Source organism: Sesamum indicum, linkage group LG10 (assembly GCF_000512975.1).
Source record: "Sesamum indicum cultivar Zhongzhi No. 13 linkage group LG10, S_indicum_v1.0, whole genome shotgun sequence".
Lineage (NCBI taxonomy): Eukaryota > Viridiplantae > Streptophyta > Magnoliopsida > Lamiales > Pedaliaceae > Sesamum > Sesamum indicum.
In genome coordinates, this window is record NC_026154.1 from 13,178,242 (window position 1) to 13,206,110 (window position 27,869).

Here is a 27,869-nt window from a genome sequence, read left to right on the forward strand (position 1 = left end):
TCGTCCGAGCATATTTTTTGCAACGGCCGATATATATAGTTTGGGGGTCCTTTTTATTTTGAAATTTAAATATATATATATATATAGTGTTTATTTATATTTAATACTAAAAGCAAGAAACGGAAGAGAAGTTATTACACACAAGAGTAGTAGTTTCAAAGTACTTGGTACATTGAAATTTGATATTATCAGTAAATAATTCGAGGAATACATTATTATTCAAGTTTACTTGAATTATTATTAAATTTTAATATTGTGATTGAATTTAATTTAATTAATAATTTCGTAAATAAGTTTTAATTAATATTTTTAAATGTACTATTATTTCTTTTACTAATGAGCCGAACTCAAAAATTTGTCGAACATTTTTTCAAGTTGAATTGTTAAATTTAATAAATCGAATTCAAACTTCAAATGATTTTTTATCGATTAATTTGGATCGAATATAAAATGATTTGATTATTTTTCTTGAGACCTAATACATACCAATCAACATAAATAGATCTAACCACAAAATGTAGTTTATCTTAAGAAGTTTGAGAATTTGATCATTGACAACTGAATGGGCAATGTTGTTGGTTGAGTTTTCACAATCTCTATGCCAAACAAACTCGTAATTATTTTTTTGAATTAATTATATGTAATTTTTTTTTAAATATATGTTTTTGTTAAAAAAGTTCAGAATATTAATATAAATTACCATGGGGGTCATGGAATTGAAAGACATCAGTCCCATCAAGTGAAAAAAGAGAGAGAGAGAGATGTTGAGAGATTGATGTGTTGAGGGGTCAAATGCGATATAATAATGTTTGTTTGTTGTTGGGAAAACACTTTTAGTATGAATGGGAGTGCGATTCATTCATTTTCATGTGTTATGAAATTCCCAACTCTAATAAGCATTTTGGGTAGTGTGAAAAAGTCATGGAATCTTTGGACACTCCCAACACCGTGACGGGTACGTCCAGTTGAGTTGGGTGCAAACCTCTAAATATAACCATCGCACCTTCCAACATTCACACTCTTATTCTTCTCAAAGACACATCGTAGGTTCCACTTTCCCAAGGGAGAGTTGGAGAATTCACTAAAGAGTAAGAACAGTTTGCGTAATGACGGGGTTGATGTTTTTAGAGAGTGAAACAAAAATAATTTGTGTAAATACACCACAGGTCAAGAGGTGTGAATATAACTATCCCTGTTCTTTAAGGATTCAACATTTCAAAGTTGAGTTCAAAACTTATATAACACATGTGTCAGTAATACGTGCGTGCATTAGAATAATTATAGTATAGAGTTGGTTTAGAAGGAGATTGAGAAATCAGTTCTATCAGGATTTTACGCATATAGATCAACAATCACGAATTTCCCTAAACCTGGAATTTTATCTTTTGAATTTACTTTAATAATTTCTCAAAAGCCTTTAGTCTTATACTGCTTTATTTTCTCATTTTCTTATATCCATATTTTTGTTTTAAGTAAAAAACAATAACGTTACGTCACACATAACTTTTACAGTTCTCCATAAAATTTTAGAAATAGGTAAATATGTTACATCATTTAGATTATTATGAATTTGAATGAAAGGTCATTGTAACATCATAAGGATAAGAGAGAGTTGTATACCTAGTAATTACACTAACTTACACAAGAAATCTTTGCAATTGATTATTTTCATTATCTTTTAGGATTAATCACAAGGAACTCTCCTCAAATTTAATATAATTATAAATATTATTTTATTGTTTAAAAAATTACCAATACACCTCAATTTTAATAACTGCTTAATAACTAACCGAATTAGTTAACCTCTATCAAATTCTCATCTATTTTTCTCCATCCATTTTTTGATAAATTGACTAAAATACCTTTATGAATTATAATTTACTTATTTATTTTTAAAAATATAATATTTGGTAAAAAACTTTTCAAAATTTTCCATCCACCTCATCTATTTTTTATAATTTTTTTATTTTTTTGAAAAAAATACTACAAAGACAAAATTGATAATTCCATACATCTCAATGATTACATAGTTTTTTATCAAACGTAAGGGATATTAAAAAATTTTCAACAACAAAAAGCTATTCATAATTATATCAAATCTCTCTCATCGTACTTAACCCCTTTTTATACTTTAAGAGTAATTTAGTCTCTATATAAACATGGTTTGCTTTTTTAACAGTGGAAACTTGGAAAGTAAACCTTGGTAAAAGTATAATCTGTAATTACACTAATTTCCCAGAAAAGTCATTGTAATTGCCCTTGAAACAAACAAGATCCTTCCCAAACAATATCCAGCTCACATATGTGTATTTTAAATGAACAAATTACATAAACTTCAAACAAATAGCGCATATATACTGCCTAGAATATAACAAAAGTATCAATTTGAAAGAGAGAATTCAAACTTCAGAAAATATTAAGCACAAAGGTGTAGAACAAATTACTACCTCGTCCCAACGTACGTTCGTCCAGACTAATCACATGGAAACTTTCTGAAAGATAAAGTTTCGCGCCACCTGCATGTGGAGTAAATCGACTAATCCTAATAAAGATGTTAACCACCGAGCACAAAAGGACCCCATGCAAAGAAGTTACTCATGGAAATTTAATGAAGCATGCACCTTTCAAATCCTACAGGTAAACATTATGAAAGCAGCAGCAGTAGCAGCAAAGGTTATATCATGTACAGAAGGAGAAGGGGAAAAAGATTACTACAACTATTGTTTGACAGCAAAGAAGTGGTCCACAGCCACTGCATCAGATGGTAGTGATCTTTAATGCTGCATCTGAAAAATATCGTTAGCGTGCTCCATCAGTACTATTCCCGAGTTGATTGACTGAGGATTAATTCAAGAGCACTCTGCCAGTTTGGCATCTCTAATGAGGCTGCAGTCTTTCAGAATCAACCGTTTGGTGTATCTACCTTCAATACTGGTATTTAACAATCATAATACAAAACCATGACCAAGGGAGATTTAAGAATTGAAAGATAGTTCTTCAGATGCTAAGTCGAGCAAACACACAATCCAAACCGTAACCACAGAAATGTATGTCAGAGATGCTAGTGATACAAATGAACTTGAAGACTCATCTCACGGTGAAATGTATATATGCCATATTTGTCACTTAGCAACATACTATGGCCTACCTTCACATAAGTGCAACTCAAACTATTTCTGGGTTAGGCCCAACAAAAGTTACCAGGGAAATGCATTCATTCACTTGTAATGGTCTCCATCAAATACAATAAGCTAGATTATGACACTGCAAAAGAATATGTAACTTCACTTGAGAATCAGTCAGATTGGCCAAGAAAAATGCATTGTACGGTCAATTCTTTAGAAAGCATTTGATCGAATACACATCATGCCTGCCTGAGTATGGAAAGACTATTTTGAAGTAACTCGCAGAAAAAGCGGCTACAAGTGTTACATGCTTCAAAGTTGCCGTCTGACTACTTATATATGTACAGAATGATCTTCAACTCTATCTACTGTTGCTAAAAATATTGACAAGAGCATGCAACCAAGTGGCAGGAGCCGTATACCTTGGGCTTCTTTGAGGTCAAAGCCCCCGAAGTATGAATTCTTGTTTCAGTCAATTTCCTACATTAGCCCTTTTGCAGCTATAGTACAGGAGTACAACAATGAATTAGCACACTTCACGCAGACATGCAAATCAATTTACCCCAAAAATACAATAGTAATTCAGTTCTTAAGAACATAAATTTTTAAGACTTGGGAAATTTATACGACCAATACCTACGGACACTCCTTTACTTTGCAAAACAGTTCTATTTAATTTGTCATAGATCTCAATATCACTATTGAAAATGTAAAGGGAATGCTAAGAAACTCAGAATGGACTAGCCCATTTTCTTTTTCCAATTAACAAATTCATTTCCTGAGAACTAATCATTTGTGTTTTCAAATAATGCAATCTTAAACTGGTATCATAAATCCAAAAAACATAGAGAAATTTATAAAGAATTAACTTGAAACCATGTCCACCATATGTGCATCCACATTGTTCACTGTAAAACCTCAATTCCAAGTTGAACAAACAAGATGAAGTCAAAACACTAACACAAATGAATATATTTACCCAAATTCATTTCCTTAGCTGAGTCTTTTTCAGATTCAGGTTTCTGAATTTCAAACCAATAGGCCTTATTCTTTCTGTCTTCAAGATTAATTTTACAACACTAAAACTTCTATTTAAATGTATATCTCAAGAAGATAAGCGGGCCATCTCTAGTAGGTTACAACTATATCCTTTGGAGGGATAAATGGATATCTGGAGCATCTAAAACCAGTTTTTCTTCGATTTGTTTCTCATATCCTTTTTTTTACCGCAATCATCCAATATAACACTTGGCAGGCAAGTCAAATTGACCAATCATCAACGTCCAAATACAAGAACATAAAAATTCTCTACTTACATGGAAAATGTGGCTCAAAAGAAAAGAGACTTCTCTGAATATCAGTTGGGTTCTTCAACCAACTACAGTATAAACAAGCTGCCCCGACTACCGACAGAAGCGACAGCATTGCCAGAAAACCAAAATGCGATACATCATTTGCAATTATTGCAACCCCTAGCATTACTGACTCTGCCAAACTGGCAAATGAGACCTCTGTTGTCCCAATAAGATTAGCTTTAGATGCAGGGATCCCAGTTTGTAAAATCTGTGCCCCTACAACATCATATGACATGTGACCCAATCTAGACAAAACCTGTCAGGAGGAAATACATCAAACGCAGAAAAATTTATAGCATAGTTGCAATAGCAACTTTAGGATGCACAAACAACATAATATAAACTTATCCACACACACAATAGATAATTACATATAGAACATCTACTGAGACCAGTTACATATGGAGACATACAAAAAGAACTGCACGTATGCTTCACATGGTAGTTTATTCTGTAAATTTCTCATATCTACACAGAGTTTAAAGGAACAAACTATGAGGTAAAGATCTCAAGAAGGGAATTGGTCCAGTGAGAAAATGTTCATCATACTTTATGCTGATACAAAAGACCCTACACCTCACAATGGCTATTGACATTTTTATTGCATACAAGATTTTTATGACTATTTGAAACCCTAGTTGATCTTTCAAATGATAAATAACTGCAAAATACATAAGAAACACGCAGGTAAAGGTCCATATATATGAGGTCACCACATGATTATTGTTATAATACTCTTTGCCAAGAAATTCTTTAATACAGAAAAGGTTATACATTCTTCATGCATTCTATCCACATAGTTGGCAACGGATTATTAGTTTTCTTAACCAATTATTTGTCTCTTATAGTCTGGTGGATTTATTTTAGCACCTTTATTATTTGGGTAATTAATTTGTCCTGTTATTCCCATATCTAATTATTTATACTTTACACTTGACTGGCACAGATAAAAGGATTAGTAAGAAAGGAAGACTATTACGGGGTTGTTAGAATTGGTACACAATATATCTATGTAATTATGTATGTGAATATTAAATCTCCAATAGATATTATTCATAGCTGCATTTCTTCTAATTTCAATTGATGATGATATTAGGCCTATTAAGGGACCTTTTGTACAGGTAATGCAAAATGACTGCACTTTGCACAAGTGCAGAAATTCTTAGCCATAGAGGACAAAGAGCTGTTCATATCCACACCCCAACTGGCAGCGATTACCAACATTACCAAGCCCCTTTCCGTTGTATCCAAGTTATTTTCATGACACGGAACAAGAAGTTCTGTCTATACTCGGACAGAGTCATGGACATGAAAAGTAATAGTGAAAATGAAAGGAGACAATCATAATTATATTCATTCAATACTGAATCTCAGATTTTATTGATAGGAGAATATTCTTCAAGTATAGAAGCAAACTTGTATAGACACAAAATAGTGTAAGCGAATAGATCATAAATGAGGGAAGCCTAGCTCAAAGCAAGTTAAAAGATAAATATAATGAGAAACCAAAACATAAAGCATCATAAATTTAATACCTAAAACTATGATATGTAAATATACAAAACTATGATAAGCAAATAACCTACATTGTGTAAAACAAGTATATAACATTTGGAGTTATAGTTATCTTAGAGGCACACCGCAAGTATATGCATCCTTGTGTTGTCAGACTACACAATACCCACACAACACATATACGTCCTACAATATGATGCTTTACATATTGCTACACAACTAAAAGGTTAGCAAACAGTTGTTTATGCTTGTAATTCAGTGCTTGTGTTAGTAATCACTCAATCATTCAGCTTCACAAAGTTCATGTATATCAAATTACAGATGAAAAATAGAAGGAACTCACAATTAAGCACAAGAAGAATACAAGTGGAATCTTCTGAGAAAGAAAACCAAACCAATACACAGCAACTGCAATGGTTAGAAGTGCAGCCTGAAAGATCAGGCCAGCTGCTCCAGCCTAGAGCAATAAATTTAGGATTAGGACAAACACTTGATAACAATAAGAGAAAATACTTGTAGAGAGGAAAACCTTTAGTATGCCTAGCCGCTCAACCATTTTTGCGGAAACAAATGTTGCAGCAACGCCCATAAAAGCACATAATCCACTGAAGCCTCCAATAATTGAAGGATTTAGACCTGTAACAATCTCAAAGTTATCAATATCAAGACTTCAACTTTTTACCAGAAAGCCAAAGTCTAAGTATCTAGAGAACCGTAATTTCATATTTCACAGGGAGGAAAGAAATCAGTACAAAAACAGATATCAGAGCACGTGCATGTAAGTTGACCTATTTCAGTATCCTATTTGAGTCAAAGTCCACTGAATCACTCAAGTGATCTATAACAACCCTAGGAGCATCCCAACCTCTTTCCATGACCAACATGGCATGGATTAAAAAGTTTTTGAAATCCATATACTGGCAAAAGGCCAGCCATCAATCCAGTTGCATAAACCAAAGAGTGCAGACAATATTGAAGCAGCCATACCATGCTGAGTCAAGAAAGCAGTCATCAAACCACCAGGAGCGAGAACAACATTGAAGTAGAGTAACACATAAGCAAGGCTCGCCGGTAGAACTGGTTGCTGAATGTATTCAAACCATCCATGCTTGATAGCTTCTACACTTGAACCCACTATGCACAAGAAAGGTGGAATCAGTGTACACAATAAGAAAAAAATTCTCAACCAAAAATAACAAGGAGCAGTTAAATTTACAAATATTTTCACTATCTGAGATCAATCCTGCAGAGGAACATCCGCAGCCAGTTTGTGGACATTTGGCATGGTCCAGGACTCCAGCAGAAAGCCAGTTGGTTAAAGATGTGAGAACAACCTAGGTCAGAGAGTAAGAACATCAGATAATTATCTCCCAATCAATCACAGCGAGAACAACAAAACTATACCACAACAGGCAGTGAACATATCATCAAGCTAGCAGCCAGCTTTAAGCACGTCGCTGGTTCATATCTAGATAAGAAAATGCCAAATAACGATGCTCCAACAATCTGCAGGTACAAGACATGAAAGTTACAAGTGCCAACATTTAACAGAAAACAGAAATCATGATTATCTTAGCTGCATAGAATCGTTTTAAACTCACTTAAATTGAGATAGAAAAAATAGGCTGTAAGAGATTAAGCAAGACAATCACCTCAGAGAGAAGATCAATTCGACTAAGTATTGCATTTGCTTGAGCAAGCGCAACTGGTCTATTTGTTCCTGCCAACTAAAATAAGAAATAAGCAGTATAAAATTAGAAGCGCCTTCAAGTTATGATGCATAAAAAGAAAAACAGAAAATGACTAGAACACTACCAAAACAACCCAATCACGCTCCATTGCAACTCCCAGAGCAAGTCCAGAGAGCCTTTCAACAGCCAGAGCTATTACAAGTACAAGAAACCAAGGTTGGACAAGTACACAAGACACAGAAGTAGGGTGGATGGTATGGGCATGAATTATCATTCCAACAGATAACAACTGAGCAGCTACCTGGAATAGAGAAGTATGAGAATATAACTCCTGTACCAAAGGTTTCACATCAAATTTATTGTAATCCAGTGAAAATACCTGGACAAGAGTCAAACAGTTATATGCAGGTACTCTTGGAAAATGGTCCATTAGTTTCCCTACCAAAGGGCCTCCAACAATTACTGCAAGCTGTTAGCATGCAGAATTTTCAATAGTCATTTCCACTTTCATATTATTTTTGACAGACTTGTGATGTAAGTGGACAGATACCTTGGCAAAAAAACCTATCACAGCCACAGGGAGAAGACTTGGGTGATTCAATGCAATGGCAGCAGGCCAAGCGAAATTCCATAGCTGTTCAACCAAATTCCCAGCCAAACAGCTAGCATATAAAGCTAGATATGCATATAACTTTTGTTAGGAACTGACTAAACACAAAATAAATCAAATAATATAACTAGACATGACAGGGGTTATCAGAAGGAAGCAAGTTAGGAACCAGCTAAAAATTTTCAAGAATTATAACAATATATGCAGCATTCAATGAGAAATAGTTTCACTTTTGCTCCTTGAAATTCTTTGCTGAAGTGCTAGTTCTATTGTAACAAGAATAATAAATAATGAAAAAAATCACTCGTATTTAGATTAAACTAAAGAGGGCCAAGTTCTGAAAAACATCATTTAAATCAGGTAAAACCAATGGAAGCCTTAGGAGCCAAGCCACTCGAGAAGTTCTGCAGTGCCTCTACATCTTAAATTATGTTCAACCTAAAATCCCTTAACGATATACAACATGAAGGGCCAATTTCTGGTATACTCAGGTTTCCAGAAGCCCAGAAAAGATAGAAATTTCACATTTCAATTATAATGGAAATTATATTCACTTCTAAAAGAATTAAACTTTATAAAAATTCCACTCGTATAAAACCAATCGCTTTGATTTTCTTTAGGAGACTAACCATAAAGTCCAGCTGGATGAGCAGGAGTGGCAGCAAGTGCATTCTGCTCCTCCTCCGATAACACCTATATGATCCCAAGGGAGAAAAATCACCAAAAATCAAGATATACGAAATCCATAACTTTCAAAATGCAAAGATGCTCAACTAGGGACATCTAAGACCAAACAAAATTTACAGGCAGTGTTGTCAAGACAGTGTCTGCATAAGTGTTGCAAACAAGTAAATTAAGTCCTTCTGTCTCCAGGGAATCAGACTTGAGATGAACAACTGGAACTGAACAATTTGAATCAAGAGGTGTGGTATCCTCATGCACGTCATCAGTTGCAACAGAATTGTAGGTATCTGTGTTAGTCAATGAACACCTTAACCTAAAAGCTGCAAGCCTGCAAATTAATAGAAATAGATTATCCAATAGTACTCTTCAAACTTAACATCTTGGATTTACCCAATAACAGGAAAACTACAGAACGTTATCTCTGAGAAAGCAACCCATACTTTCAGAAGTCACAGAACCCCCAGGCCACATTGGCGGAAAGTTGGGGTTGGGGCTGCTAATTCTCAGTGAAGGACTTCAAAAGTTCATCTAGGTGATCACAGGTCTCTTTGCCCAATACTTTTATCATAAAAATTTAACAATGAAGTACGACTTTAAAGGTTCATGTCTAATATGCCACAAGTCTCCTTTGCCAATAATAATATAATATTATCATAAATATTGAAGAATGTCTATCTGATTCCTCCATGATTCAGAACAAGAAGCAGTTAAGCGAAGAAATGAAAAACCAACCTTTTGAAAGTAAGATAAATTTGACTGAGACTAGTTACAGGAGTCTGATCATATTAATAAGTTCAAAGAAGAAATAGGCATTCTGCAAGTGAAAGGGATAAATAAAAGAAACTTCAGAAGAAAAATCAGTTACATATATTAACCACCTAATATGCAACCAAACAGCAAAATTCAGAACATTAAGCATTGCTGAAACGCTAGAAACATTTCAAAGATTCGTTATGCTTCAAAAGATATAAAGGCCGCTGACAAATCTAAGATTGTTTTGCAGATCAAATGCTTTTTAAAACAAAAGGTCTGAATACCAATGTGAAGTTTCTGATAATCCAATTTACAGTTTCTTCTCCGTTGCCTCTATGTTCCTACTCTCCCTACTTCAGGTAAAATAAAATCTTAATTTTATTTGTTACTTTTTGGGGAATCAGTCTTGGAATCCATCCCAAACTTGCTCACAAGAATGAGATATTACTTAAAGTCTTAAACAGCATTCTAGATTTTCAGGCTTAACTAGGAATATTGCTGCAAATACATTTTAACATGACCACTGGCATAATTGACTCTATAGCACTGCCTAAAAAGGAACCAATTTACAACCCAACTCGAATTTAAAACATATAATGTCCAAAAGTTTAGATGCACCTTTCACTTCAGCGAATGCATTCTCAATTCCACGGATAAAAAGTATAATTTCAACCTGAAAACTACAAGACGCACTCACTCTATCACCTAAATTCACGAGATAAAACGAGCCTCACTACCGCGAACTTCAACTAACATTCACAACATTTCATCACACACAATTCCAAATTGGAAATAAACTGAGGGGAAAGAGAAGTAGCGAAGCGGAGGTACCTAGGAGAGGCAAAATGGGGACTCAACCATCGTCGAGGGCGTAGTCTAAGACAAGACGACGACGACGCAGCATGAGACTGAAGCCGGCCAAACCTAAACAAACCAGCCGAAGGCTGACCATGAGCAACGACAACCACACTACTGGCCATCGCTCTCCCTCCTCCTCTCCCCAACTCCAACTCCAACTCCCACTTTTCCCCAACTCCAAATTCAACTTCCCTTCAATCCCTAATCCTACTACTAACACTCCTCCTCCTCCTCGATTACTACTCATGCAGCTGATCGATCAAGTTCAAGAAATATTACAACGCCACCCGAAATATCGCACTTCCAGCCACTTTCGATTACTTCCGGTGCACAATCAACAGCAGAAAATCGCAAGCTACTGGAATTGATACTTAGAAAATGCAGCAATGGTTGTTGGGAATGAGAATATATATTGATGGCCAGTTCTTTCCAAATGCAAAAGATTTTTGTTTGGGGGTTTATCCCAGCAGTAGAGCGGAGAGCGGACACTGCGAGAGGGAAAATCACATCTGAATCGTGTACGGCCACAAATCACTGTTACGTGTGCGGTGCAGATCGTTCCCGGAGTACAATTGCGTTGCGTGCGCTTTTTCCCTTCGTACACAGTGGAAAATGAACCAAGTTGTTCCGTGCTCAATTTTAAAAGGTATAATTACACTTTCCCCCATCGATTTTGGTGTAATTATACATAAATTTTATGTGATTTAGAAAAGGATAAAATGTATAAAAATATCTTGTGTTTTAAAAAGTCAGTAAAAAAAAATACTCCTATTATGAGAATAGACTAAAAGCTCTCATGTATTTTGTAAAACTCAAGTCAATTACCCCTCTCTTTAAATACAACTAAGGGTGTTAATTTTTTTAAAAAATAACCGTTATACCCTTACTTAATATATATTATTTCTTATTTTAATGACCCTTGGATCTTTTTTGATCAAATATTGATCGTTAGATCTAATCAATTAATATCAACCGTTAGATTTTAAAAAAATAAAAGATTTAGATTCAACAAATTATTTAACTTATATTATATATAAATAATTTAAAATTTTAAAAATATATTATTATTATTATTATTGTTATTGTTATTATATATTAAAAAAAAAAGTTAACTATCCCACCCCCCTACCCCCGTTGCCCCCCCCCCCCATGATTTCCCCGGCAGGGCCCGTTAGATTCATTTTGAAGAGACGAGTCCAATGGTGGTGGTCTGAGACCGAGATTCGACCAGACGGAGACGAATCGACGGCAAACATGTTCAGCGGTCGTGACTTGAGCCCACTCTCTCTGATTGACGAAAACTCAAATTGAAGGTATGGAAATGTTCATTTTGAAGAGAGGATTCGAATGGTACCATTGGTCTTAAATTCATTCGGACGGCGTCGGACACTTAAAAATAAGTTTTCGGCGAAAAAGGGGCGAAATTGCAGTTTTTCTTTTTTTTTTAATTTTTTTAATTAATTTTAATTATATTAATGAAAATATATTTTATTTAATTAAGAATATTTTAAATAATAATAATTAAATATTTTGGCTAATTAATAATAATTATTGTAATTAAATATATTTTAATTAATTTAAAATAATTTTAGATTTAATAATTAACAATTATAAAATTATTTGAATTTAAATATAATATAATTTATATTTAATATTAAATAAATTAGATATAGTTTAATATCTTATTTAAATTATAAAAAATATAAAAACCAAACAAAAATAAAAAAAAAAAGGCATTTTAGTAAAAAAAAAAAACACCTAAGAAAAATGTCAAAAACAGTTAAAAAAAATACTCCCACACCCATAAAGAGCGCATGTAATGCACCTTCTATTAATTACTAACGAAATAGGTGTTTTTTGTTGAATTTTATTAAATACAGACAGTTTTAGGCTATTTCTAAATTATATAGAGTTTTTAGCAATTTCAACATAATACAAATAAATTTTTATGCATTTTAGCCCAAAATGTACACTAGTGTCATATGTAACAATTGGTTTTTACTGGGGTGTGTTTTGCCAGACTTGAGAACTACCTAGCCTAATTTACCTAAGCTGGAAAACTTAATAAACTTTATTCAAATAAATTAATATAATTTTTAAAAAATAATTATTTATAAGTATCTAATAAATTAATATTATGCTAAAAGCATATCTTTTTGTATATATATATATAAAATTTAAGTTAAAAATCTTAATAAATTATATATATTTATAAATATAATTCAAAGTAGATGTTGGACAAGACCTGAGTTTGACCTAAACTTGATCGGGTCCACTAAATAAAAAAACCATCTTCTAGCTCGAACTCGTTAAGTTCAGGCTAAGCCCCAGGCAGGTCCTGGTCAACAGCTCTATTTGCCCTCCCTAATTTTATAGACGATCTTGTATATTTTTTAAAATTTCATAACTTTTTTATGTAAAGAAAATTATAATATTATATATGATGCAATGGCATTTTATCAAATACTAATGAAAGAATTTGATATTTTCTAAGATAATAATTTATATATTTATAATATCACAAAAATTACTTGTATTTTTTTCTAAATTGTGAATCTGGTTTCGGGCTTCAATCAAAGGGTTCCAACAATGTCGCAAACTTATCGGTATAGTTCATTGTATTTTTTTTAAAATTGTATAAAAAAAATTAAACTCATTAAAGATAATGGCTTAGTTGTATCAGCTCCCAAAACAAAACTCTTCCAAACTAATATTAGATTTTTAGGACATCAAATTCATCAGGGAACTATTGTCCCAATTCAAAGATCTCTAACTTTTGGAGAAAATTTTCCACACCAAATTTTAGACAAAACTCAACTACAAAGATTCTTAGGAAGCCTAAATTATGTTTCAGATTTTTATCAAAATCTTAGACAAATATGTAAACCATTATATGAAAGACTAAAAACTCCACCACCACCTTGGACTCGAATTCATACAGATTTATTGAAAAAATTAAAAATAAAAATTAAAGAAATTCCTTCTCTAAGTATATGCCATCCAACTGCACCAAAAATTGTACAAACAGATGCATCCGAATATAGAGGTATTTTTAGTCAAATTATTAATAATAAAGAAACAAAGTAAGATATTATTCTGGAGTTTGTAAAACTACAGCTCAGAAAAATTATCCTACAATAAAAAAGGAAATATTATCTATTGTATTGTGCATTTCTAAATTCCAAGATGATTTGTTAAATCAAAAATTTCTCTTAAAAATTGATTGTCGAGCTGCAAAAGATGTACTTACAAAATATGTTAAAAATTTAGTTTCAAAACAAATTTTTGCAAGATGGCAAGCTTTATTATCTGTATTTGATTTTGATATTGAATATATTAAAGGAGCTCATAATTACATTTCTGACTATTTGACAAGAGAGTTCTTGCAGGGATATCAAAATCGGGTGAAGATTCAAAGCTAAAGGTAAGCCCTTTAGCAAAGTCAACAACCCAAATTCTCAAATTAGAATACCCTTCTCTAATGTCAGAGAAGACCCAATTGAGACCCCAAAATCTTCAAATTTTATAGCCACAAATTCCACAGAATCCGAAACCATTATGGGTCTTACCCCCATCTCTCTAACCAAAAACACAAAATCTTACCCAAACAACCCCAAAAACACCATGATTACCACAAACTCCCATCCAAATTACCAACAGATTTACCCCTTTGGGGAAACCAATTCCTCTTGCCCCTTCCAAACTCACTCAAACTTATAAGGACATAGCAGGGACTTCTACTACTAGACCTACTAATTCTCAATCCAATTCACCAATCTCCCCATATTTTGAGAAAACAGACTTTCACCTCGATTGTGTAATTAAAGATGAATGGATAAATGAACAAACTTAAGACAATCCTGTTTTAATGGCAACAATGGTTCTTGATGAAACCATAACAGGATTTACGAAAATTCTCAAAAGACCCAACAATTCTATGAAGACATTCTTGTCTCAACATGATCTATTTTTATTCAAAATATTCCCCCAAAAGGAGCCCTAGCCAACTCCTCACAAATTGATTACAGAAAAATTTACATAAATTTCATTCTTTCTTATAAAAAAGGTCAGCAATCTCAAACTGAAGGGAATGATAGTCCCTCATATGCCAAAATAATTGATGATGAAGAATCTGAATCCAATAATATTGGATTTTCAAAAACCCAACATAAAGAAATTATATTTCTTTTGGAAGAAAAAGATTTGAAATGGAAAAATGATCCATGGGTTTTAATGCAAAGGTATTTGGATAATTCATCCTTACCAGCAAGGACTTATAAGTCCAGATATTTTTATGAACAAATACTTGTTCAAAATGGCTCATGTGAAATATCACATTTTACGAGCACAAATAAAGAAATTTATAATTTCAGCAAAATGATTATCAAAAAGGTTATACCTTTGGAAGATTGGGGAATTTCTCCTATGAAAGATAAAGAAATTTTGATCAATAAATCAGCAGTAAAATATAATTACTGGGATTATTGTGATGCCTTTATGAAGGTCTACATGCAACTATTTTATAAGAGAGAGTTATATTAGTTGTTGGAAGGTATTCTTTTTTTGTAGAGCTTTCGACTCTACTACTTGTCCAGAGTGAGTTAGAGTCATACGACGTTGTCGGACTGTTGTATCCTGGTGGAGACAAATAAAGAGTGATACTATTGGACCAGTGAGAAGTTTGCTGCAGTGGACTTGAATCTCCTTAAAGAGAGCAAGATATTCATGCCTCAGCCCAAAGATACCTTTTATTTTTTCAATTGTAATTGTTATTTCCACAAGAATTTTAAAGGGATTAAGTGGCTACAATTGAAAAATCAATGGATGTCAATATAGGAGATTTCAATAAGCTCTTTCAGTTCAACAGTATCAATTTCAAGAGTCGAAGGGTAAAGTATCTTTTCACCTAAGCCCCTCTAGGTTTCTTCTATCTCATTGAAAAGAATCCAAATAAGATAAATGACACTGGCATGAATGATGATGAGTATGTTGTCCATTAAGGCCTTGTTTAGTAAGCTTCATTATGCTGGATATCCTCCCTTTTCCAGACCAATGCCCCGTTTACAAAATGTTATAGCGGTTCAATAAAAATCCTTACGGCCCAGTATCGAAATCCCACTCATCTAGGTGAACAAATCCAAATCAAATACAGAAAGAAATCCAGATTCTACCAAACAACCATTATTCCTATACGGACCAGTAACAAGGACTAAAAGAAAGTGGGAAATTACATCAATGATGTATTCAAATGTCGATATTGTCTATAATGATCATTAGCCTATCTAATAATTTTTAAATTATTATGATATAATATATTCTACTGCAACAAAAATTTGAAAAGTATTGCAGAGCAAGTACGATACTGAATAAGCAAGTGTGAAAAAATCTATTGCTAGAATATTTTATTTTTTTATTCTAAATGGTGGATAACAAATCAATAACAGAGCAAGCTCAAGACTTTATCAAAATTGTTGGAGAGCTCATGCCGGAGGACACCAAAATTTGATGTCACCTTGTTGTTTGTTGTATAATTGACAAACTCCCACCTCCATATAACAAGAAACGAGGGGCAAAAATACACATATGTGGCCACCAGAGAGCAGTGCACAATCTACCACAACCCATCCTGAAAATACAATAGCCACGTGATTTGCAAATTATTTTTTTCAAACCAAAGTTGACAGAAAGATGAAAATAAGATTTTTTACAAATTATGTGACTATTTTCAAGAATTTTGTAAACAATGAAACTGAAAACGTGTTAGACCTAATTGCTATGTTTGTTTTTATTTACAAATTATCTTCGAGGCGAGTCAAAACACACTCAATATTTGCCATCATTCAAAAATATCTTATTTAGGTGTTTTAAACTGTTTTAGCATAAATATATACGTATATATATACACATATATATACACAAATATATATAAAAAAGACATGATTTTGATTATGAATTGACAATGAATAGTAATTTTTGTCTTCCAAAACACAACATTAAACATACAATACTTATTTTAAATTATCTTAAAAATAAATCCAAACATACATAATATCTCTAACACACACTTATTTATGTTTGTTTTTTTTCTCTCTATCTCCATAAAACACAATAAAATACTTAGAAAACGAATCCAAACATTATGAATTAGTTGTGAGATGAAAAAATGCAATTTCCCCAATACTACATCAATTATTTATTTGAGGAGATATTTTATATTATATATATATAATTCAAAATAAAAAATTCAATTGTAGATGAAAAGGTCAACGTCGAATTCAATGCTGCAGTTGCTTTATGGTTGTCAGAAAATGACCCTATTCTTGTCTGGAGATGGGACTTTTTAAGCCACACACACACAAGAAACTCCCAAAACCTTAAAACAATCAAAAGAAAAAAGATTGACATTACACATCCATTCGTACGTATATATACAAAATACTAATATACATACATATATATATATATATCAGTCTGTGTGTGTGTGTTCTAGGAAAATACAGAATTGAATTGTGATCACATGGATGCATGTGAAATTGTTGGAGTGGTCTCGTGTTTTTACTCATTCATCAATAATTATAATGTATACAAACTGACTATTTTTTTCATTCCCATTTTTCAATTTTTAAAATCTTATTTAAAGTGAAAATACGTTTATTTATACGTATTATATTAATTTAATATAAAATATAATTTTATAGTTGATGCTACATTTTGCTTTGTTGGCACACAATTAGCCACTTCAATTGCTGGTGGTTGAGATTAGAGTTTAGTTTTGCTTTCATGGCACTCAATTGGCCAAACATTATTATTATTATTTTATTTTTATGTTGATATATATGTCTATATGTTAAGTTCTTCAACTGTCTGTGTTTTTTTTTTATTATTATTTTTTGAAAAAAGTATTATTTTAGTCCGCTAAGTATGCCTAATTTTAATTTTAGTCTGATAACTATGTCCATTTTTATTTAGATCCAGTAACTTACGAAATTGCTTACTTTTAGTCCTCTTGTAGATTTTTGGACAATTTTACCCCTATGAGTGCATGTGGCTAAAACTGCCTTTCAAAAGTTGCATAGGGGTAAAATTGTCCAAAAATCTACCAGAAGACTAAAAGTAAACAATTTCGTAAGTTACTAGACCTAAAAAAAATGGATATAGTTATCGGACTAAAATTAAAATTAGGCATATTTAGCGGACTAAAATAATATTTTTCCCTTATTTTTCAGCCTATTTAAAGTTAGGAGATCAAATTATAACTTTTTGTCGTATCTGAAATATTGGCATTAATGTGGTAAAATATTATGTAAAAATTAAATAAAGTCTGCTAATTTTTTTAAAAAAATAAATAAAAAATTACTCGAATAATGATCGAAATAATAGAATTTCGTGATGTATGGTCGTTTCTCATGATGATTGTCGCGAAGGGGTTGGGTCCTTCTTGTAAAGATAATCACATGCATAGATAAATTATCCTATAACTCCTTCAAAATTAAAAATATGTCTGTTTTAAAGTTCCACCGTGAATGAAACAAACATGTGAAGGGCGGTCCTCCATTGCAATTCGAACATCACTGCAAGAAATAATGCTAATAGCAACGACATATATTCTTTGGAAAACAGTGGATTTCTTTGCTATGTGGATTAACAACAATTTTAGTAAGAATTTTATTTATTAATTTATAATTCACAAGGACATTTTAATCAGTTCACCACAAAAAGATAGATGAAAATCTAACGAAAACTAACGGATATGGTTAGTTGTCATACGGTTGTTAAAATCAATTAAGAAAAGTATTGATAATTTTTCAAACAACGAGGGGTATTTATAATTATGTCAAATTTATAATTCATTTTATTTATATTAATAGGAATTTAGGATGTTTCGATGTTTGTTTCGTTAATGTCTGTCGCATTGGAATTAATGTCCCATCTAATAAATACTCTCGTGATAGTCCGTAAGGGGATATTTGGTCAAAATCTTTATGGTGGTCCCTATTTTTTAATTACTTTTTTTTATCTTAATTTATAATATTACAAGTACATTCTCTGGAGTTATAATTGTAATTATAAATACACATTTTATTTAGAATCAAAATTTCACAAGTACACTCCATGAGGTAAATTACATCTGGAGGGTGTACTTATAATTCTGCAAAAGATAAATGATGTTGAAATTAGTAATGATAATTTTGTTTGTTAATATATCATTAAAGTTAGAATTTTTTCAAACATCTTCATAATGTTTGGATTTGTTTTTTGAGTGTTTTGTTGTATTTTGTGGAGATAGAGAGAGAAAAACAAAGATAAATAAGTGTGTGTTACAGATAGTATGTATGTTTGGATTTATTTTTGAAGATAATTTAAAATAAGTATTGTATGTTTAGTGTTGTGTTTTGGGAGACAAAAATTATTATTCATTGTCAAATTATGTCTTTTTTATATATTTTTATGTATATGTATGTGTATATATATATATATGTATGTATGTATTTATGCTAAAAAGTTTAAAACACCTAAATTAGGTGTTTTTGAATGATGGCAAACATTGGGTATGTTTTGACTCGTCCCGGAGATAACTTGAAAATGAAAACAAACATAGTGCTTATATTTTGATCTTATAAGCCCGTTTATCAAAATTAAAAATAAGGGAATATTATTTGAATCAGACTGCAACATCTCATACGTGTCACATTTCACAAAAAAAAAAAAAAAATTTATAATTAATCAAGAATTAAAAAAAATGCCAAAATTTTGAAATCCCATAAAGCTAACTACTGATGATGCATCATCTTGATCATGAAAATCAACAACTTTTTTGTGAAATTCACATGAATGCATGTGGGCTTATACACACATAAGTACACACACAAACACACATTGTGGTCCTTATCAAACTTCCGTCACCATCATCAAAACTTCCCTCCAAAACCCTAGCTGTGTGACACTGATGACACTCATCATCATTGCTATAGCGATTTGAAGAAACCGACGGTGTGATCGGATGGTCATACTCAACCGGATCGCCTGTTGCTCCTTGGACCCAACAACGCCCTCTTGAAAGGATCAATGCGATATGGTTTAATAATTTCGTCTATTTTTCATTTTTCAAAGGGATAATTATCACGTTCCCGTTCTTTAAAACTTAATATAATTACATATAATTTTTTTTATACATTAACAAATTGCACTTACTATTTCTAATATTTCCTTTCGTCTAATAAATAAGTCCGTCCGCTAATCAAAATTTATCAAATTTGTTAATATTAATTAAAAAAATATAGATACAAATCTACATATACACTCGGTTGACTTATTACTTATTTATTACAGTAATTATTCCTTATACGTTTTCATGCATTAATGCATGTGAAGATGCATACTTTCATCGTTATAAGGATAATTTTATAAAAAAAAATTATAAATCATTGAACGACGAAATATAATTTACTTTTTTTAAAAAAAAAAAAAAGAAGAAGAAAATGTTTAGCAGCACCATCTCACATGTGCCATAAGTGGGTGGGGCTGACTGACAATGTAGCACATGACACAAGAGTTTGTTTGCCCATTAGGCTGTTTTTTTTTTGGCTCTTTCTGCCCACTTTAATACTTGTGGGGTTCCCTTTGCATGCTCTCATATATTTCCCTACTTTAATTTTCTGAAATCATTTAATTTTGGACATACATCACTCACACTTTTAAATATCTTTAATATTTAAATATTCTAATCTAAATCAATATTTTTTTTATTAAAATAGCAAAATTGCATTCTTTTTAATAATCTTTTGTTGCTTTAGATTATCAATTTATATTTAATTACTAAATTTGTAAACAAGCATATTAATATATAATCATAATATAATTTTTTATCGTATTAAAAAGAGGTAAATAAATTTTTTTAATAAAAAAATATAATCTAATAACTAAAAAACAAGATGAGAGTATTTACGACTCGTTCGATTTTTTTCTTATTGTAAATTAGTAGTTAGATTCAGATATACGCTAAACATATGTTCCTCATTCCGTATTTATATATGTAACTCGAATATATAAATAGAAATTACGAAACAAAAAAGGGTAATTTTTCAAGAACTCAAACTGATTTAATAAAATTGATTATTAATTATCGTAAGATAGAGAAGATATTTTAGACCACGAAATAATTATTGATTATTTATTTGACTATAGTTATTAATTATTCTATTTTTTTTGTATCAATATTATTAATTATTATAAGATAGAGAAGATATTTAGACCACAAATACAAAATAAATAGATAAAGTGGGCACCTAAGTTGCATGCATCACAATCTGCAGCAATCACAAACTTTTGCCCACTTTGTTTGATAAGTGCGATTCTTCTCATCACTTAAATTGGTTATATTTTTCCAGATTTATGATTTTATTACTTTTCTATTTTTTAATTTCTTTTAATTAATCTTGTTAAAATTTCAAAATATACTTATAATAATATTATTAATAATAATAGTAATAGTTATAATAATTATTATTATTATTAGGGTTAATTACATAAAGATCTTATCTAAAAATGTGAAATTACACTTTTCTCCAAAAAATTTTTAAAATTGCACTTACATCCCTTAAAAAATTCTTCATTTACACCTAACTTCTTTTGGTTAGTGTTAGATAGAAAATTCCGACGTCATAACAAAAAGTTAAATGAATTTTTACTTTTGCTCATTAATAATTTTAGGTATATTTCGTACTTATAAGAGAATAAATATAATATATATATATATATATATATAAAGATAGAGAGGGGTTAATATTATTATATTATTTTTTTTATAAATACAAAATTATTCCATATAAATGTTAAATTCGGGGTAAAACAGCATTTTTCTGTCAAATCCAAATAAATAATAATTAGGCGTAAATGCTGAATTTTGAAGGGGTGTAAGTGTAATTTTAGAAATTTTTTTTGGAGAAAAGTATAATTTCATATTTAGAGATAATCTATCTGATAATAAAAAAGTATGGATAGTTTGTTTAATGATATCAATTGATATTTTTAAAGGTGTATGTGTAATTTTCCAAAAAATAATAAACGATATTTAACATTTCTAATAAATGTATTATAATTATCCAAAAAAACAAAAATAATATGGGAAAATAAACCATAAATTAGTGGATGTAAATGCAATTATCCCTTTCATTAAACTATTGTTAACTTCAAAATGCCACCTACCAAAAAACAGATAAGCTAATGGATAAGGACCATTGTGGTAGTGAAATTACAGAGACGCCCTTCACATTATTAAACCAACATAGTAGTTGGCATGTTTCCATTCATCAAATTAAAACAAATATGGATAATTAAATTAAATAATGTTAAAAAAAAATTAACCAAATACTTTAAGAAAGAGACAAATGACATCCACACCCTTCAAAATTAAGTTCAATTATACAAATAAAAGACTATAAATTATTTTTTATAAGCACAAGACATATCAAGTAAGTTATATTTATAAAAAATATTGGAAATATTTGTAAAATTAACCTTATAATAAGGGGTGTCAATGTAATTTACTTATTTTAGAAACATTTTGATTATTGGGTTGTAATCTTATGAATTGGACAAGTGGTTTATGGAAATTAAATTAATTAATCTTCGTAATTATTAACATATTGAGCATTTAAATAAAAAGATGTAACACCAAAAATTGGACAAAGACCACCTAAGATGAACTAGAATATTGGCCGCCATCGGCTTACCGATCCGCCGCCTCCATTGCCATCGGAGTTGGCGCCGTTTAGGAGTCCCGTCAGAAAAGCCATAGCTTTGACTTGCATTTCCAAGGCCGCAATATAGTCAATCGTTTCTTCTAGAAGATTCGGCAGGGAGAGATTCTGGCATCCAGGAATCAGCCGACTCAAGGACCGCACTTTCCTCTGCAGTGGCGGCAGTTTCCTCTGAACTGCCGGTTTTTTAAACCTGCCGTCCGGTCTAGCGGCTCTCTTGTGTTTCTTGTTGATCTGGGCTAGCCGGCGCCCTAGCCGGCTGGTCAGCATCGCCCGACTCCAGCGAGTTCTGCCCTTGGCGGAGACGGCGAGGACTCGGTCTGCGGCGTCGCGGACGGAGCGGACACTGGCGTCGGCCGAATCAGGGAAACGGAGGTGGCGCAGTGCGTCGGAAAGCTTTGCCGAATAGACCTGTTGCTCTGTTTCGGTTCTCCATCTGGCCCCGCACGGCTCCGCCGGAGTTCGGGCTGCGGATTCGCGCCCCATTTTTCGTCGCTTCTTACGAGACGGACTCGAATTCGTATCCGGATTCGATATTAATAAGGGCTCCACCATGACTAACCACTCTCCTCTCTCTCAAAATCTCCGACTGAATTCGACGGCGGAACCTGATCAGTCAACTGCAAACGGAACGGAAAAAGTTCAACGGAACGGATAAACAAAAGTTCAAATCACCGATGAAGAAAGCAGTAGAAACGAACACCAATCTTCACCGATACAAAAACAAATCCCTATCAATTTTTCCAAAACAAGAAATAAAACCCAGAATTGGATTACGCAACACGAAATTGCAGATCAATATCAATAAGAAGAAAAAGAAACAGTTATGTTATCTACCTTCTTTTTATTGATGGCTCAAAAAGATCGTAGAGGCTAAGGCTTCAGTGCAAGCCGAGTTATATACATATATATATATATATGTGTGTGTATGTATAGGGCGGTGGGTTTGGAAGAAGAGTGGACGTGGGAGAGAGAGAGAGAGAGGTATGGAAATGGCAGTAGTGGAGTACTAGTGGGGTGGGGGCGCGTGGTCATGTAAATGAAATGAAGGGGTGGCGGAGAAGACGACAGCCCACGCGTCTTTACCTTATTGCATCCCGCAATCTGCCTTCTGCTCCGAATTCTCATGTACTTATATCGTGAGTTTAAGTCTTACCAACATTATATAATTTTATTTTCTAAAATAAATTATAATCAATTCTTTTAAGATTTATTAAATTCTTTTATTATTTATAAAATTATAAATGTTTTTATGAAATTATAAATGCACTAACAAATACATTTTTATAATGAGCTGTCACAAAAAAATAGTTGTTAGGATATTTTAATTTAAGAGAATATTATTAATTTTTCAAACAAAAAAGGTATTTATAATTATGAAAAATTTCAGGAGAGCCTGTTGTAAGTTACCTTATTTTATGATAGTAAATTACAATCATTCTTTTTAAAGTTAGACATAATTATAAATATCTACTCATTGTTTGTCAAAGTGAAATTAAAAATATTTAAAATGATTTTAAAATTTGTCTATCAACGAGCACATTCTTTTTAAATTATAATTTTACTTATATTTTTAAAATTTTTTAAAATATTTTATTGGACTAATATCATACGGATTACTTAGTTTATCCATTCTTATTTTTTTATATATATATATTTCCCAACATATTTTTTGTAAAAGCATATTGGGTAAAGTAGTAATGTCAATCTCACTAGTTAGGGGAAGAATTTTAAAAAACGAGAGGGTATTCGTAATTATGTACTAAACATAATTGTCACTCAAGTTTAATTTTAAGGTAAATTACATTAACATCCTAAGATTAAATCTAATTATACAAGCTTTCCTTGTTTTCTACAAAATTATATGTCCACCACCCCCCGCCCCTCCTCTAGAGAAAAATTATACTGTGAGGATATACTTTCTCACATGCATTAATCCGTGAAGACGTATGAGGGTAATTTAGTCAAAAAAATATCTAATCGACTTGAAATAATTTAGTAATAAGTCAATTGGGGGTAAATATAATTTTTTTAATTTTTTATTAATATAAGCAAATTTGGTGAATTTTAACTGATGAAGGGATTGATTTGTTAGACGGAAGCAAACCTTAGGGGTGCTAGATGTAATTTCTCAAATCACAAGTAGTCTACGTATACTTATTAAGATAAATAGAACGAACTTTCTTAATATTTGGCACATAATTATAAATACCTTATTAATTTTAGCGTCGGTCCAATAACTTACTGAATCTGTTAGTTTTCATCTTTTTGACAATTTTAGACCTCCATTCAATAATTACATAAATTCATCAAATATTAGGCAGGTTATAGGTAATTTTTCAAACAATGAAGCAGTATTTAAATTATGCCATTTCGTGAGAGCCCATTGTAACTTTTAATTTTCGTAGATGCAAAATGAATAATGTATATATTTAAGGTGACAAAACCGACACGTCAACATGTAAAATGACAAAAATACCCCTAGAGTTCAAATTGGAAAAAATAAATAAATCAAGAGCAATGCATTTAATTTTCCTTTGAATTCAGACGATCCAAAAATTAGCATTGCTTGCAAAGGTAGAAAAACAAATAAACATTGTGATTAGGCATATGTTAGTTGGAACTCCCCAACTTTTCTTGATTATGAAGTTAGAGCAAAAAACACAAATAAAATAGTGAATTAAACCTAAACTTTCATTTTTATTTTGTGTGTTAGTTTACTCATTATGAGAGTGTAGGAGGAGTTGTTGGTACCATATGGTTGTCTACATCCTAAGTCACATTTTCAGGTTGATGGACACGGAATATGCTCGTTGTGTGTGCATAATTAAATTTTTTTATTATATTTAATTTGTTGAACGCGAAGAAAGAAAAATAAAATAAATTAGTTTTAGATGTGTATGGATAATAAATTATTAATAAAACTAAGCATAAATTACAATGAGTTTTATGAGGTTTATCATAATTACAAATACTCCATCGTAGTTTAAAAAATTATCGATAGCTCATGAAATTAAGGCCGTATACCAAATATCTCCCTACAGTGGCTATCACGAGGAATTATTTGTTAACTGCCGTTAATTTTAGAGGGATATTTGTATTTTTTTTCAAACAACTAAAGATTTTTGTAATTATGATAAACCTCAGGGGAGCCTGTTGTAATTTTTCTTAAAATTAATTAATGAAGAAATGGTTTTTGTGGAAGAAATATATATATATATATATATATATATATATATTAGGTAATTCACAGTATGACAACATGATAGTTATTTTGGCCCGATCTTCCCCTTAATAAATAGTATAGATATTAAAGTTTAAACCACCGTTAAGTCTTTCACATCTCACTTATGTTAAAACACGCAAAAAAACATAAGTAAAAGGACTAAAGGAGTAAATTAGTAGGGCTCATTCAACACAAATTTTCATCTCAACAAAAGAAAGGGTAACTAATATGGATACCTCTTTAGAATTAGGTCTAATTACATAAATACATCGTATTTCATATTTTTTTAATTTAATTAAAGGGTAAATTATATTAATATTCATTAAAATTAAGTCAAAATATACAAATACCTTATGTCTTTTGCAAAATTATAGCTACACCCGTAATTTTATAAAAGAAAAAAACAAAAGATGTTTGTATATTTTAATTTAATTCCAAGTGATGTCAATTTACAGATAATTAGATATATAATAAAAAAATTAACTTACGAACACGTTGCCTCGATCACTATTAAGTATTAAGCAAGAATAATTTTTATTTTGTAAACTACAATAATTTTTATAATTTTAATAGTGACGATATTTAAATAGTTGTTATTACATATAATTAGTATTAATAAAATTGTACATATATTGAAAAATTAAAATTATTATTTTTGTAATGGATATATATCCTACTAAAGTGACTTAATTTATCAAATATTTGATAATTTTGGTACATAATTAAAAAAAAATCATATGATTTAGCCTATTATTAGTTGCTATATATATAGGGGGCACATTACCCACTAATCATTGCCTATAATAAAAACAAATGGGAATGGCCCATCACAAATTTTGCATTTTTTTTCTAATCAAGTTGTGAATATTTTATTAAGAAAAAAATTGATGGGTAATGTATTAATTTATTTTTAGGTTATTGGCCTTGCAAGACACGACAAGGAGACATAAGACTACTATATATATATATATATAGTGTTAATATATATGTATATATTTATGGTATTACAACCAGCTCCCCTCAAATTTAACATAATTATATATATTCATTATTTAAAAATTATAAATACCTTCGTAATATTTGATGAAATTATGTAATTTTTTTGGATGAAAAACTAAATTTCTCAACTTTGTCATTTTTGAATAAATACATTGAAAAATTGTAAGAAAATCGGACGAGATGGATGAAAAAATAGTTAAAAAACAAGAAAATTATCCACTTAGTTTATAAAAAAATTTAATTGTTAGACATCTGTTAACATAAGAGGTTATTTGTAATTTTCTAAATAACGAGGGATATTTATAATTATGTAAAATTTTAAGAGAGCTCGTTGTAATCTACTCATTATATATATATATATATATATATGGTTATTGCGTTTCCTTTTGGCCTTATTCTAAAGAAATAGATTAAATGTTTTGTAATTTTAACCCCTTAAATTAAAATAATAGTATATTGTTGATACAAAATGAATCAATTGAAGTTAGTAGTATTTTGTAGTGCAATTTTCTTGTAAAATCAAATGAATAACATACAATTAATCAGATAAATTACATCCACATTTTCTATAGTTAAGTCTAATTGCATTCCCCCCATACTCTTTGCAGAATTGCAACTCAACCCCCTAAGCTTGTGATTATAATTTACATCATATCCCATCACGAATAAAAATTTACATCAACACCCTCTGATATAAATATATGAATAATCACACCATCACCAGTAGAATCACACAAACTTATGATTTATTTACACAAATCATCCCTGTCTTTCGCATAAGAAACTACCCCTAACAGATCAAAAATAGGGATAGTTTGTGCAATGATGCTAACGTTATTAGGGTGTGTATATGTGTGTAATTTTTCAAAAAAGTAAATTTGGTAGGTATATTTGTAATTATCTAAAACACAGAAATAATTTGTACGAACAGATCATAGATCAAGGAGTATAAATATAAGAAAAAAATACAATTTTGGTCCAGTTTCCTAAAGACGATGGCAATTTTAATCCAGGTCTAGTTCAAAATAGCGAATCAGGATAACAATTTTCAAAAAATAGCAATTTAATGACAAAATGCCCTAATTTTGCCAGAATCGCACGTAAATTTGGGGATTTCTCCAAGTAACAGCGAATTGGCGTATGTCGAAGTATTTTTTCAGCCGATGCTTACCCCTTGCCACGAAAGCTCTGGCTGAAAAAAATACTTCCACGTAAGCTAATTCGCCGGCTTTTGGAGAAATACCTAAATTTATGTGGTCACATGCGCATCATGTGTACGATTCCAGCAAAATTA

General features: G+C 31.2%; 2 protein-coding genes across 5 annotated transcripts; both read right to left on the reverse strand.

Moving 5' to 3' along the window:
- LOC105172434 (solute carrier family 40 member 3, chloroplastic) lies at window positions 2,623–11,198 on the reverse strand. 4 transcript variants are annotated; one of them, XM_020697442.1, is made up of 15 exons: window positions 10,565–11,198; window positions 9,101–9,308; window positions 8,926–8,989; window positions 8,237–8,361; window positions 8,066–8,155; window positions 7,811–7,987; window positions 7,648–7,722; window positions 7,400–7,501; window positions 7,212–7,329; window positions 6,983–7,129; window positions 6,525–6,631; window positions 6,339–6,452; window positions 4,442–4,736; window positions 3,548–3,625; window positions 2,623–2,786 (listed from the first exon to the last, which is right to left on the reverse strand). In XM_020697442.1, exons 1-14 carry the CDS (start codon window positions 10,711–10,713, stop codon window positions 3,606–3,608), a joined length of 1,791 nt encoding a protein of 596 aa, XP_020553101.1. In that variant the 5' UTR covers window positions 10,714–11,198; the 3' UTR covers window positions 2,623–2,786; window positions 3,548–3,605. The 4 variants fall into 4 exon arrangements, with proteins under 4 accessions (XP_020553101.1, XP_020553100.1, XP_020553099.1 ...); XM_020697441.1 differs by having other exon boundaries at window positions 2,623–2,931; XM_020697440.1 differs by lacking the exon at window positions 3,548–3,625.
- LOC105172436 (transcription factor bHLH149) lies at window positions 22,131–23,468 on the reverse strand. The gene is made up of 2 exons (XM_011093858.2): window positions 23,188–23,468; window positions 22,131–22,970 (listed from the first exon to the last, which is right to left on the reverse strand). Exon 2 carries the CDS (start codon window positions 22,903–22,905, stop codon window positions 22,297–22,299), a length of 609 nt encoding a protein of 202 aa, XP_011092160.1. The 5' UTR covers window positions 22,906–22,970; window positions 23,188–23,468; the 3' UTR covers window positions 22,131–22,296.